The sequence below is a fragment of the Homarus americanus genome, unplaced genomic scaffold (assembly GCF_018991925.1).
Source record: "Homarus americanus isolate GMGI-L3 unplaced genomic scaffold, GMGI_Hamer_2.0 scaffold16894, whole genome shotgun sequence".
Lineage (NCBI taxonomy): Eukaryota > Metazoa > Arthropoda > Malacostraca > Decapoda > Nephropidae > Homarus > Homarus americanus.
The window spans coordinates 1,654,042-1,669,707 of NW_024746541.1; the positions used below are offsets into that span (position 1 = coordinate 1,654,042).

At 43.4% G+C, this 15,666-nt stretch overlaps 1 protein-coding gene across 1 annotated transcript in view; it reads right to left on the minus strand.

Annotated features, from left to right (window-relative positions):
• LOC121879328 (sodium-coupled monocarboxylate transporter 1-like) overlaps positions 1-15,666 on the minus strand; it is an 89,787-nt gene that overhangs the window by 37,736 nt on the left and 36,385 nt on the right. The window contains exon 6 of the mRNA XM_042385933.1: positions 6,489-6,629. Coding sequence (XP_042241867.1) covers positions 6,489-6,629 — 141 coding nt within the window. The remainder of the gene's footprint in view (positions 1-6,488; positions 6,630-15,666) is intronic.

The following is a 15,666-nucleotide window of genomic DNA, read 5'->3' on the forward strand; positions in this document are numbered from 1 at the left end:
TTAGCCAATTTTAATAGGTCTTCTATAGGTAAGTAGGGTCGTCTCGGTGGCAGATAAGTAGTAGCAATAATTACGTCTCCTTGAGTTGTATTTATTTTTATTGCTAGAAATTCATCCTGGAAGTCATCGATTAGTTTAAATTTTAAGTTTCTTTTAACCGCTATAGCTACTCCGTCATTTTTCTCGCCCGATTTATTTCTTTGGTTTACATAATAGTTAAAGAGTTTTATGTTGTTGTTTTCTGTCTCACCGTGACTGTTTATTAGTATAATGTCAGGGTCAATTTCTTGATATATATTACTTAGGTTAATTCTCTCGGTCTTGCAGTTTCTCACTTTGTGTTGTATTATTCTTAAAGTTCTTACTGTTTGTCTATTGTCCATTATTTCTTATACTTGGATTGTAACTGTTGAAGTGGAGACCTATCATCCTGTTTCCCGCTTCTGACTCTTCTAAACTCTGACCGGTCTACTATTTTAAAGTCATTGGTCGTAATCTTTAGTTTGTCCGTAGTAATTAGTGAGCAGACATAATCTTCACTTCGGGATTTTTCTTGATATGTCCACTTGTATATCCCTCCTTCACAGTTTTTTACTATTGTCCCTCCTGTTGGTCTCGATGTTGGGATTCCATGTTTTGTTGTAGTGATAACTTTTAATCCAATATCTTCAGCAGATTCAGGTTGTATATTGTGTTCAGTTTCCATCTTATCTTCTCTCCTCCTACTCCTTTGTCTTATAGTCTGTCCTTTTGTTATTTCTATCTTCTCTTTGTCACTTCTAGTCATTTGTCTGGGATCTCTATCAGTCGCTTGTGTTCCTTGTGTATCAGCTGTTGCTCCTTGCTCAAACCTTTGTTTGTCTAGCTGTAGTCTTTCTCTCAGTTCGCTTGCGTATGTTGCCTGAAATAGTTTTTCGGATTGTGGATTCTCTGGAAATATCATCTCTGGTAGGCTATTCAATTTAAACATTTTCCTTAATTCCTCATTGTATGATCCGGGTGCAATGATATTGTGCAAATGTGCGTGGATCATACTAATCATTACCTTATCATGTATTGGCTCACTTAAGTTTAATATGGTGGATTCTGGTCTATGAGCCTCTTGGACCGCTCTCTTGGCTATTTCGACGTATGTCGTATCCTTCTTGTCTTGTTCCTTTTTCCTTGTTTCTTGTTCCTTGTACTTTATCATGTGTTTTTTTTATTGGGCATGCCATTGCTAACGTCCTGTGTCCTATGTATACATTCCCGTTTCTCTTACAGTTGAGACAGCCAACATGTGTATTCTTACATTCAGTGTAGGTATGGTCGTCGCCTGCACAATCTGAGCAGTACTTTTTTTTCTTTTTCCGGACAGTCTCTCGTTGTGTGTTCTTCATATTTGTAGCAGGAGAAGCAAGTTTGCAGACTGATGAATGTCTCCTTCTTTATTTGATGTGGTGTGACTGACATGTTGAATATTAGAAAGCCCTGTTGTAAAACTTTCTCAGCCATTGACACTTCTTCAAAAGTAATCTTAAAAACATGAGTATAGTCTTTTATCTTAATGACTTCTTCAATCTTCATCCACCTGTTTTGGCGTTCCAGTTCATCTTTCAGGTCTTCAGATGTCTTCCTCCCGATCTCTTGGTCGACTTGACGAACGAAAACTGATCTTTTTGCTTTTTGTTCTGGTGGCATGACAACAACAAGGCCTTCATTGTAAAATATATCTCTGGCTTCTTTTGAAAGGATTTTATCTGAATCAAAGTCATCTTTACAGATTACTTTAAAACCTTCATTGGTGCTGAATATTCTTGTTAGTGGGACTTGCAATTTGTTGTAAGTGATTTCTGCCACTTTTCCCCTTCCAATAGAGTGTCCCTTATCTCTATGTTTTATTCTAATGCTTGTTGTCATCTTCTTGATTACATCTAATCCTACCTATAACACAGGGCTCCTGCCTGGGAGCAGTGACCCCGCCCCCCCCTCTTGGACGGGGGTCGGGCTCGTAGGGTTCTGCACCCAGGTTACCTGTGACTATAGTTATGTCTAAGAAAGTTGCCACCTACCGGTGACCCCCGGACAAGGGGTGCCCTGCACTATCACAGGTTCCCTTGCCGGATCGACCGTATCGCTAAGTCCCGCCTCCCGTTCAAAGAACGGAGTGCATGAGGGGGATGAAAAAAGGAAAGAAGAGGACTTAGAGAGTAGAAACAGCCTACCTACCACGCCACGTTCGGTTAGCCAATCAGAGCACCGCAGTAAACGTGCATGTATCACGCCACCGTGGGGCACCACTGATTGGCCAATCCAGGACGTAGACGCACGAGTAGTAGTCAAAATTTGGGGAGCCCAAATATTTGTTTTCCAGAAGTTGGAATTTTCCGTACAATCTGTGATGGTAATTACACCGTCACTATGTTGAGTAAGTACAATCACTAGGATTGAGTGTCCTATCACAACAAAGTTGCAGACTGCTCAAACATGCAGCAAAAGAGGCAGGTCTTCGCAGCTCCGGGTCCAGCAGTGTTCACTGTGACCGGGGAATGCTAACCACTGGACCACCAGGATACTAAAAGCAGTCCTAGACTTTGTTATATTTCACACAAAGCCTGTTCAACGAGCTTAAGGCGCCGTGAACCTCTAATGGGGACTACCTTTATCATATAGGTGGTCAGAGTAACGTTTTACCATATCCGGCTTCGAAACACGAGGATCCATATGGGTAATCCACTCTCACCTGTATTAAGCAACCTATATGTGGAATTCTTTGATACTGGGATCAGCAGTGACATAAGCAAGTTTGCGGATGACACCAAAATAGGGCGGCAGATTAATTCAGGGCAGGATGCAAATGCATTACAGGAGCATCTAAATAAACTGCAGGGGTGGTCTGAAAAATGACAAATGAAATTCAACACCAGCAAGTGCAGTGTACTTAATATTAGAAGAACAAATACTGATAATGTATACAGCCTTAACAACATCAACCTAGAGAAGTCGACTTGTGAAAGAGACCTAGGGGTACTTGTAAGCCCGGACCTACGGCCTAGAAAACAGTGCGTTAATGTTCGAAATAAGGCAAACAGAGTATTGGGTTTTATATCTAAAAGTGTCAGTAACAAGAGTGCAGAGGTCTTATTGCAACTATATCTTGCGCTAGTCAGGCCGCACCTCGATTATGCGGTTCAGTTCTGGTGCCCTTGTTGTAGAATGGATATAAATTCACTAGCGTCGGTGCAGCGAAGAATGACAAAAATGATTCCGGGACTTAGAAACCTTCCATAAGAGGATAGGTTAAAGAAACTTAACTTGCATTCCCTAGAAAGACGAAGAGTGCGGGGAGATATGATAGAAGTATTTAAGTGGGTGAAAGGAATCAATAAAGGGGATAGGGATAAAGTTCTTATAATATCCGAGCAGGATAGGACTCGGAGCAACAGATTCAAGTTGGATAAGTTTAGGTTTAGGAGGGAGATAGGAAGAAACTGGTTCACAAATAGGGTGGTGGACGAGTGAAACAAGCTTAGCAGCTTTGTAGTAAGTGCAGGAACTCTGGAAAGTTTCAAAAGGAGGCTAGATAGATTCATGGATGATAGAGAGTGGTAGTAACTCTCGACAGGAGCTGCCATGCACAGGCCAACCGGCCTATTGCAGACTCTTTATTTTCTTATGTTCTTATGTTCTTAAGATAAACTATTAAGTAATATTTTACCACCTTCATCAGTCTGGTTTAGATATGTAGATGATGTGTTATGTCTCTGGCCATGTAATGAGGACCTAGAAGCTTTCCTGCCACAACTTAACAACTTAGCCCCCTCGATCAAATTCACTGTGGAATTAGAGCATGACTGTAAATTGCCTTTCCTAGACTGTCTGATCCACAGAATAGGTAACACGTTTAAGTTCATTATTTATAGGAAACCTACTAATGTGTGTTCATACATTCATTATTATTCTGCCCACCATAATAGAGTCAAACAGTCAGTATTTTCAACAATGTTTTTACGTGCTTTGAGAATTTGCAGCCCGGAATTCATTGACGAGGAATGTAAATATATCTATAATATTGGCTTGAAACTTAAGTCCCCTAGATCTTTCATAGACGAATGCCTTAACATTACTAAGAAATCTTTCTATAGAACCGATCCCAAGCTCACCCATGGCCATAAGAATATCTTAGTATTCCTATTTCACAAAAATTTCTCTCAAATTCCTTTACAACTAAAAACCTGAAACGTCAATGTGGCATTTAAAAACACATGCACTGTTAAACAAATGTTAATCAAGAATTCCCCCAACAACAGAGTATTAAAGGAATGTAAGGAAGAGCTTAGTATGCCCTTAGCAAAGTTGTTTAACATGTCCTTAAAAACAGGTGTAGTACCAGAATCCTGGAGGATAGCGAATGTAATACCGATTTTCAAGAAGGGGGATAGATCACTATCCTCTAACTACCGCCCAATCAATCTAACATCAATAGTAGGCAAATTACTGGAAGCAATCATTTCAAACTCTATTCGAAATCACCTGGAGAAGCACCGATTGATCAATGATTCCCAGCATGGCTTCACAAGCGGACGTTCTTGCCTAACTAATCTATTAACATTCTTTTCATCAGTTTTCGAATCGGTGGACGGGGGGCACAATTATGATGTGGTATATCTCGACTTTAGCAAAGCCTTCGACAGAGTCCCCCACGAAAGACTAATTAGAAAGGTAGAAGCTCATGGCATCAAACGTGACATCCTTAAATGGATTAGGGCGTGGTTACAGGACAGGAAACAGCGAGTGAGCATTAACGGCACTAAGTCCCATTGGAGCAACGTCACAAGTGGAGTTCCCCAAGGCTCAGTACTTGGACCATTATTATTTATCATATACATAAACGATATAGATATCGGCATAGACAGCAACATAAGTAAATTTGCTGATGACACTAAAATAGGACGTGTTATCAAATCTGACGAGGACTCGGCAAAACTACATGAAGATCTAAACAAATTTTTCGAATGGTCTGAAAAATGGCAGATGAAATTCAACGTCGACAAATGTAAAGTACTCAGTATAGGAGATGTAAACAGGGAAACCAGATAACAGATGAACAACGATGCCATAGAGAAATCCGACTGCGAGAGAGATTTAGGAGTAATGATAAGTAGGAACCTTAAGCCAAGTAAACAATGTGTTTTTGCTCGTAACACGGCTAATAAAGTACTTGGGTTCATACAAAGGAGTGTTAGTTACAAGACTAGCGAGGTCATCCTAAAACTGTAGCTTGCTCTTGTGAGACCACACCTGGATTACGCAGTTCAGTTCTGGTCACCTTATTACAGAATGGATATAGAATCCTTGGAAAGAATTCAGAGGAGAATGACAAGACTAATCCCGGGCATTAGGAACCTTGAGTATAGAGACAGGTTAAAGCATCTTAATTTGCACTCCCTTGAGAGACGTAGAGCGAGGGGCGACCTGATTGAGGTGTATAAGTGGAAGGCAGGGCTAAACAAAGGGGACATTACAAAGGTACTCAAATTATCCAACCAGGAGCGAACTCGTAACAATGGTTTTAAATTAGACAAATTTAGATTTAGGGGTGAAATAGGTAAACACTGGTTTGGAAACAGAGTAGTGGATGAATAGAACAAGTTACCAAATATCATCATTAACTCGAATACGCTGAATAGCTTCAAACATAGGTTGGATGCTCATATGAGCAATAGGGGTTGGGTGTAAACGGGACTGCCCAGTATGGGCCAATAGGCCCGCTGCAGTTTCCTCCATTCTTATGTTCTTATGTTCTTAATACAAGTGGCTGCATTTATAAAGTTCCTTGCAAGGAATGTAATATGTTTTACTTAGGCCAGACAGGTAAAGATCTTGCAACTAGAATTAAACAACACAAATACAGTGTTAGGACAGGCCAGGAATCCAATGCTCTGTTTGTTCATTTTAGGGATAACAAGCATTGCATTGACTGGGATAATGCCTCCTCAATATTACCATGTAATTCAATTGATAGTAGGAACATCATAGAATCTAGTCTTATTAAACATACCGAAACATTCAACATGAATTTGAGTAACGGCATGTACAAGCTGGACAATTTTGTAATTAAGAAGATTTGTAACCAGGTGAGAAGGCCGGGTCACCTGACCATCTGACCTGACCACCAACCGTTGTGTGCTATTTAAAGATTAGTAGGGTCATTACCTAATACCTGACCATTGTGGACCTGGTCTCACCCTCCTCTGTATATATACACCTTGATTCGTATTTCTCTCTGTAGTCTGTACTCACCCCTGAAGATGTGAATTACACGAAAGCGCTTGGGAACTTCGTGTTTTCTTCTTTCCTTGTGGTTATCAGTATGTATCTAGATCAAGCGCACCTACAGTGATTTACTTGCATATATATATATATATATATATATATATATATATATATATATATATATATATATATATATATATATATATATATATATATATATATATATATATTACCTTTGTGATATCTGAAGTGTCCTCACGGATGCAAGTCTTTGGTAAGTGACTTGATCAACTCCAACGGAGCTGAACATCATATAGAAGCCGTATACCAGAGTAGACAGTAGAGTGTGACGCTCGTAGGGGCTTGTGTCAAGACTGTGGAAAAGTACACAACATTAATCCATCAGTTTTATTTTCACTCAGAATTTTTAGGCAGGTGAGAACCTGAAGGGGTACCAGCTAGTGTAATAAATTTTTGGGCTTTCACAAGCACAACTCGAGTATAGATCCCTGATCGTAGTACTTCGCTTCATGTGTCACCACACACTCTGGAGGTGTAATGTGAAGTATCTAATTTTATAGGAAGAACAATTGTGGCGTCACGGAGCCATCATAGGACACTGTGATGCACCTAGAGGACATGCTATCTTTTTCAGTATCTAGAAGGAGTCAAAGTTATTCTCCTTTGTTAGTGCTCAATGAAAAACAGCAGATTTGCATTGGAGATTCAGATTGTGAGAATTGAAATGATGCAGACTTTGGCAGGACGTGGGGACCTCCCCATCAACTAATGATCCTGTGGCACTAACCAAAGTCGGATGAGTGGTGATTTATTCCTTAAGTCAGATATAATGTCTCTGGGCTGCCAGATATTTTGCCTTAGTCCTACCAGATATAATAATTATAACAACCACGACTATGATCATAACCACAACCATGATTATAACAACCACGACCATGATTATAACAACCACGACCATGATTATAACAACCACGACCATGATTATAACAACCACGACCATGATTATAACAACCACGACCATAATTATACCAACCACGACCATGATTATAGCAACCACGACCATGATTATAACAACCACGACCGTGATTATAACAACCACGACCGTGATTATAACAACGATGCCCACGAATATAACAACCACGACCATGATTATACCAACCACGACCATAATTATACCAACCATGACCATGATTATAGCAACCACGATCGTGATTATAACAACCACGACCATGATTATAACAACCACGACCATGATTATAACAACCACGACCATGATTATAACAACCACGACCGTGATTATAACAACCACGACCATGATTATAACAACCACGTCCGTGATTATAACAACCATGCTCACGAATATAACAACCACGACTATGATCATAACAACCACGCCCATAATTATACCAACCACGACCATGATTATAGCAACCACGACCATGATTATAATAACCGACCATGATTATAACACGTGATTATGTAACCACGACTGTGATTATAACAACGATGCCCACAGATAACAACCGACCATGATTATAACAACCCGACCATGACTATAACAACCACGACCTTGATTATAACAACCACGACCATGATTATAACAACCACGACCATGACTCTAACAACCACGACCATGAGTATAACAACCACGACCATGACTATAACAACCACGACCATGATTAAAACAACCACGACTATGATTATAACAACCACGATCATGATTATAACAACCACGACCATGATTATAACAACCAGGACCATGATTATAACAACCACGACCATGATTATAACAACCACGATCATGATTATAACAACAACGACCATGATTATAACAACCACTACCATGACTATTACAACCAGGACCATGATTATAACACCTATGACCATGATTATACTTACCACGACCATTATTACAACAACCACGACTATAATCATAACCACGACCATGATTATGACATCCACGACCATGATTATAATAACCACGACCGTGATTATAACAACCACGACCATGATTATAACAACCACGACCATGATTATAACAACCCGACCATGATTATAACAACCACGCAACCATGATTATAACAACCACCATGATTATAACAACCCACGACCGTGATTATAACAACCATGCTCACGAATATAACAACCACGACTATGATCATAACAACCACGACCCGATTATACCAACCACGACCATGATTATAGCACGACCATGATATATGATTATAACAACCACGACCATGATTATAACAACCACGACCATGATTATAACAACCACGACCGTGATTATAACAACCACGACCATGATTATAACAACCACGACCGTGATTATAACAACCATGCTCACGAATATAGCAACCACGACTATGATCATAACAACCACGACCATAATTATACCAACCACGACCATGATTATAGCAACCACGACCATGATTATAATAACCACGACCATGATTATAACAATCACGTCTATGATTATAACAACCACTACCATGATTATAACAACCACGACCATGATTCTAACAACCACGACCATGATTATAACAACCACGACCGTGATTATAACAACGATGCCCACGAATATAACAACCACGCCCATGATTATAATAACCACGACCATGATTATAACAATCACGTCTATGATTATAACAACGACTAAAATGATCATAACAACCACGACTATGATTATAACAACCACGACCATGATTATAACAACCAGGACTATGATTATAACAACCACAACCATGATTATAACAACCAGGACCATGATTATAACAACCACGACCATGATTATAACAGCCATTCGATCATTAACAGACTGTGCGACACCGGCTCTTAACACACTGTCTGAGTGGCAGTGTGAGAAATTGGAGGTTGCCTAGAATAACGCTGTGAGAGTCACTGTCAAGGCACCTATGTGGACAAAAATTGAAAACTTACACATGGAGACAGGTCTCACATCTCTCCAAACCAGGACGGAACGATTAACAGCGTGCTTTGCAACAAAACTGATTACCAAAGCTCAGGAAAGTGACATCAAGAATGGACTCTTACGAGCATTAACAGAGATGTCTTTAACAAGAAAACATGGCTATTGTGCGCAGCTGAAGCTGTAAATCGACTGGAAGTGAAAGACACAATCCTCAGCAAGGGACCTGATACAATGAGTCCAGACTACAGCACCTCAGCACCGTGGGAGTCCCCGCCATCAGTCTTTAACATTCTACAAACTGGGACAAGAAAGGCTGACTGTAACCCACAAGAGCTCCGACAGGTAGCAGAGAGAAACATGAAGGCTCTAACACCACACAAAAGTACAGTGTATTACACAGACGGTTCAGTAGAGCCTGTAGGTTATGTACCTAAGCTACTGTGCCAAGTAGCAACCTTGTATATAAGCTACTCTGCCGAGTAGCATTTATATATGTAATTACGTGGCAACACTGCACGTGTTATGTGGCACATTGCCCCGAGGCTGCCATATGGCAATGCAGCCTCAGTTTGGCTCCGTGGGTCGTGCAAGGCACACGCTAGTCACTACTTGTATTTCTTTTATCAGTTAATAAATGAACATCAGTGTTACCCAGTGTTTTCCTACCCATCACTGCCTTCTTCAGGGAACACTTGGAACCTTCATGGCTCAGTGAGTAGGATTTGTTGACTTACAAGTGCAAAAAAAATGGCGACTGCCGGCGATGTGCGCATCGACTCTTAGTGTGTTGTGTTGCGTTGTGATTCGCCGCGATGTGCAGTGTTGCGCAGTCACAGTGCGTTTTAGTGACGGTGGCAGTGTTAGTGTCAGTGTATTAGTGTGTCCAGAGCTGAGAGTTGAGCATTGGCCTGTTTTTTGTGGTACCCACGGAGCACGCAGGCGTATACCCTCCTCGTGTGACATCCGCGGAGACACTAACGTCTTACCTCCGCGGCGGCTTTAGCCGCCGGCATTAAGGCCATCACGATCTGCTCTCTCAGACACACACAAACACACACACGCACGCATGCACTTACGGACAGAACAGTGGAATCTATGCATTATTTCTGCACTTTTTACGTCATATACATGTGGTTCGCGCTGATGAGGCGCCACTTTATATACTAAACAGCGCAGTTAAAGCATACTAAGATGGGTGGTAAGAAGGGACAACGTCAAGATGGGAGACACGACTCCCCACCTTCCCCTCTACCGGGCGCAGAAGCTCCCTCTCATCCTCCACCTCCAGCGACGGACATTGCCACAATTCTGAGGTGGATGGACGACAGGGACGAGAGACGCAGAGAGATGGAACTTCAGAGGGAGGAGATACGAAGAGAGGAGGAAAAGGCGCGCTTTGATGCGATATTGGCGACCCTGGTGCTAACCCACCCTCACTCACTCGCAGGTAGTGCGCACCAAGGCGCCAGTACCCTTCCTCTTCCACCACACCAGCTTCCTCCAGGCACTCTTGCTACTCCAACAGCTCCCAAGGCATCTGTTCAACCCCCACCCGCCCTCTCACCAGACGTCACGTTTCAGCCTTTTCGAGAGTGGAGGCGGCGGTGGACAGATTACTCCACGATGGTGGACCTTGATAGCATTCCTCCAAACAAACAGCTCATCCAACTGCGGATGTGTTTGTCGCTGGGGACCCAGAGAGTTTTGAAACACACGTTGCAAGTGCCTCCCGATTCTACGTCTTCAATGACAGATGTGCTCGACCTTTTGCAGGAGCACTTTAAAGGTCAGTGTCACAGTGAAGTCAGTTGGTGCAGGTATTGTGGCGATTACCGAGGCCTGGCAAATTGTTCCTGAGATCTGTGCCATAGAAAACTATGAGTTATTTTACCATCTTAGAAAGGACAGGAGAGGTGGTGGTGTAGTTCTGTACTGTCGCACTGCGACACTACACCACTGCGACAGTGTCGCAGTGACCTCAAACCATCAACCCTAGGTGTTAATGTACCTGAAGATGTAGAATAGGGTTGGTCATTTTTTCACACTTTTTTAAAATTGTGGGTGGGGGTGTTTTTTCCCATTTTTTTGTTACTCCTGAATTCATTGGTGCCAGAAATAATGAAATCCAACATGTTCTAGGGGTCGCGAATCCAAATATAAAAAATGAATTTTTGCGAAAAAACGTCAAAACTCAAGCTTTTTCTCTTATAGATCAGCAATCGCGCTGCTTTTCACTACTTAACCCTAATGGCTGGCTAGAGCAGCTATTCAGCTTTCCATTGACACCTAATTCGATTGCATGCACCTCTTATTTGACCTTCTAAGTCAGGTCAAAGGCTGTAGCCTACCTGCGTTAACGGAGTTATAAATTCACTAGGTTCACATTGGCAGCTTTAAAACCCTGCGCTTCTTTGCAGTGTTTTGACATGTGTTGTGTTGTAGTTGGTACTGTGGTGTTATTTTATAATTTACTCAAATCTGCAATATAGTGTGGCAGTAAATTTATGGTTATCTATTTATGTTGTATTTTCTACAGGTGATTAAATTGCTCTTATGTGACCCTATTTTGTTTGCCTATTTTGTTTTATTACAAAACGTTTTTTTCTTACAGAGTTCATCTGTTTATATACATACAATCATGGAAGAGAGTGAGTCGCAGTCGGGGGAGAATGCTAAGGGGACTGTCAGGCCAACATCATCCACTACCCGTTCTGCCACTGAAATCTATCTAGTAGGCCAGCCAGCATCGTCAATTAGAGGCAGTAAACTCCCGACGATGCGTCAAGTCCTGAAGTTCTTCTTTCACACAGTGAATGAATCTGATGACAGACAGGAGACGTTTAAAGAAACAGTGAGAAACGTACTCACGTTCTGGAATTTAGCTCGCATCAAGACTATCTCAGAGAGGGGGTGCCGGGAGAAGCTGACAAGGTTATGGGAGCACTGGAGAAGTCTACAAAAAAGTCGGGACAGGTCTGCAAAGGACAAGGTTGAAAACTTCAAGTCTCAACTTGACCTGTTGTGGGACATCGGAGCACCGGACGCCGTAGAGGACATCGAGAAGAACCGGCTGCTTACACCGGCCGACAAACAACAAGACATCGCCTTCTATCAAGACCAACGCGGAGAAAGAAAAGCGTTCATGAGTGGTAACGATAAGATTTTTGCCGCTAAGAAGAGAAAGCAGGAGGAACGAGTCGAGAAGCAAAGGTCGAAACAGGGAAGGTTCGCAGCCTGTGAACCAAGCAGCAGTGATTCGAGACCTCAAACCTCTGTGGTGGCTGACACCCCAACGGAAGTAGAAATGGAGAAAAAGGACACAGCGATACAACCTGGCAGGTACACATCAAAGCACCCTTATGTGACGGTTCAGCTTCCACGTCGCATTCTCCAAAAGCCAGCATTAAAGGAACTCGCTGACCGTCTTCGGATATCCAATAACGAAGTAAGTGTATCCATAAATGTGTTTGGAATGTTTGAAATTTCTGTTACTTATTTGATAAGCACTTAAACAGTCGACATTTTCTACTGACACCCTTGCCTGCTTTTGCTCGCAGATAGTTTCGGTGGTCGCAGCAGTGCTGCGCTCTGCTAACCCGCCAGGCGATCTGTCTGAGTTCCGGATCTCGAGAGAGACTGCGAGACGGGCGCGAGCTTCACACCGTCGTCAGGTAGCTGCCGCACAAAGGGAAGCCTTCACGCCTCCACCACATGCAGTGGTGCACTGGGATGGTAAGCTGGTTAAGGTGAGAACACGTTTAGGTACTACATTAATATTTTACCAAAGCCTAGACTATTGTAATATATTGTTAGAAATGTATCAAATCATTAACAAAAAGCTTGGAGAAAAAGGCAGCCTTGATAATTCTTCATTATCTGTCTGAATTTTTATATTTCTCTCATTTCAGAACGTCGTGGGAGAAGAAGAACACCGACAGGCCATCTTCATCTCAGGGCGCGGCCATGAGGAAGGGAAGCTGCTTGCTGTCTTGCCAGTGAAGGACGGCACTGGCCTGACCCAGGCACGCGCAACAGCTCGTGCTATCGAGGACTGGAGCTGCGCTTCAAACGTCAAGGCACTGTGCTTTGATACAACGTCGTCCAACACAGGGCGAGTCCAAGGTGCGGTTGTCCATCTGGAGGCGCTGCTGGAAAAACAGCTGTTGAGGCTTGGGTGCAGACACCACGTCATGGAACTGGTGGTGAGAGCCGCTGCCAGCAACATCTTCGGCAAAACATCGGCCCCTACGGACCCTCTCTTCCAGACTCTTAAGAAAAGGTGGAGTCAACTAGATCACTCTCAGTATCTCAGGCTCCAATTCGAGGAAAGAGCAGTTCACTCTGGGAAGTGACCACAGGATCACCTATCCTGGAAACCTACGGCACAGTGACTACCTACCGTCTTCTACAATACTCAGCCTTACTCGTCAGCTATCTCAGCTCCGCACTTAAGTATTTGTAATCTTATATTGCCTCCCCCACGTCCACTTGCTTCAAAATTGTTTATGTTGTATAAATATGTATATACTGTTAATGTGTAGGTTAAGTATGGTTAAGGGTAAATTATAGAACGCTGAATATTTTGTTTAGTAATTTATGGCACTTTATTATACACAACAAAAACTCGCATCCTTTGTCTACCCTTTTATAGTCCGATTGTCTTTGTTTTTTTTTGTTGTTGCCTGTTGGGATCTGGGTAGACTTTTAACTATATTCTAAATCCCCAACTCGTAACAAATGGCGACCGTGACAGGACCCGAAGATTGCAGGTTCGGGTCTAAGATCAGGGACCTTGATCTTGGCACGCCTCAGGGAGGTGTACTCAGCCCTACACTCTTCAATGTTCTCATGAACTCCATCTGCCGCCTCAACGACATCTTTGCTGAGCGCCCTAGACGGTCACATCATAAGCTACGCTGATGATATCCTCCTCCAAATTACTACAGTGCAACATGAACATCCTATACTCTCCACGTTCGCCCGAACCTGTCAAACACTCGGGTTAGTCATCTCACACACTAAAACCAAGTTCATCTCACGCTTCCGGCGTCAGACACCACTGATTCTGCAAGGACAAGACATCGATCAAGTACGCACCTACAGGTACCTTGGTCTACCTGTGCGAGCCACTACCAGAGCCACGACCTCCGCTGTCGCCGCCCACGTCATCTCCCAGTGCCGCCAACGAACGAGGCCCCTCCAGTCCCTCACTCACGGCCTCAAAGGAGCCTCTGTCAGGGTCCTACGTCTCCTGTACATTGCCATCGTCAGAGCTGTCATAGATTATGCCTCTCCTGTCCTTGTAGTTGCCTCCCAGCGCGAGAAACAAAGCATAGAGAAAATCCAAAACAGAGCGATGAGACTCATCTTCGGCTGCCCTATGACCACTAGAATAGAAGTCATGCAGCGCGAACTAATCCTGCTTCCCGTCTGCGATCGAATTACTGCTCTCAATGCCATCCTTGGTGTTAAACTTCTTCGCAGTGAGCAACCGACTCCCCTGTCGCGCTCACTGAACTCACATCTTAACACCCTCCTGTGCCGGCCTGTCCCCATTACTTTCCCCCCTCCCTCTCAACTCTGGCCCGTCCACACTGCTGCTGACATCCTGCGTTATCACCTCTACACCCCCTCGACCTCTCTCCCTCCCGAGTACACTCATCTGCCTCTACCGCCGTGGACCTCCCCGTGTGTTGATGTTGTCGTCCACACCTTTCTGGTCGTAAATCCACCCAACTGAGGTATATGCTCAAACTTAACTGCCTTGAGCAGATTAATGATGTCGCTTCCTCTCTAAAGACCTCCCACCCTCCTATACTCGTCTACTGTGATGGGTCTGTTACCACGCTGGGCAGCGCTGGGGCAGCTGTGTGGATTCCTGAGCGCCAGGCCTGCAGGAAAATCAGGGTCCACGACTGGGCCTCCTCCACTGATGCTGAAAGCATAGCCATCCTCGCGGGCATTCATGAGGGGGCGACCTATGCTCGCACTGAACGCCGGAACCTCCTTATAATCAGTGACAGCACTTCTGCGCTAGCGAGGCTCAAATTACCCTCCCCCTCCTCCCCTGCCGCCCAACACACCCTAGCCTCCGTTGCCGGGCTAGAACAAACTGATGACATCCGTGTCAAGTTTCTTTGGATCCCGTCACATATAGGAATAACTGCCTGTGACACTGTTGATCGGCTTGCCAAAGAAGCTACACAAGAAGAAGATACTGAAGCCACTCTCGCCCTCTCCCTGAATCATCTCAAATCTCGCATACACGCCACACAACAAGAGGCATTCAACGAAAATTGGACACACCTGAAACAACGGGGTAGCGTCACACTTTGCCACTATGACGCTGTAACCGGTGACGACAACCGCCACTACAAAGAGTATCAATCCCTGACTCGATCTCAACAGCTTATATACATGAGACTGCGCCTAGGGTACAGGTACCTATGGGAGTACAT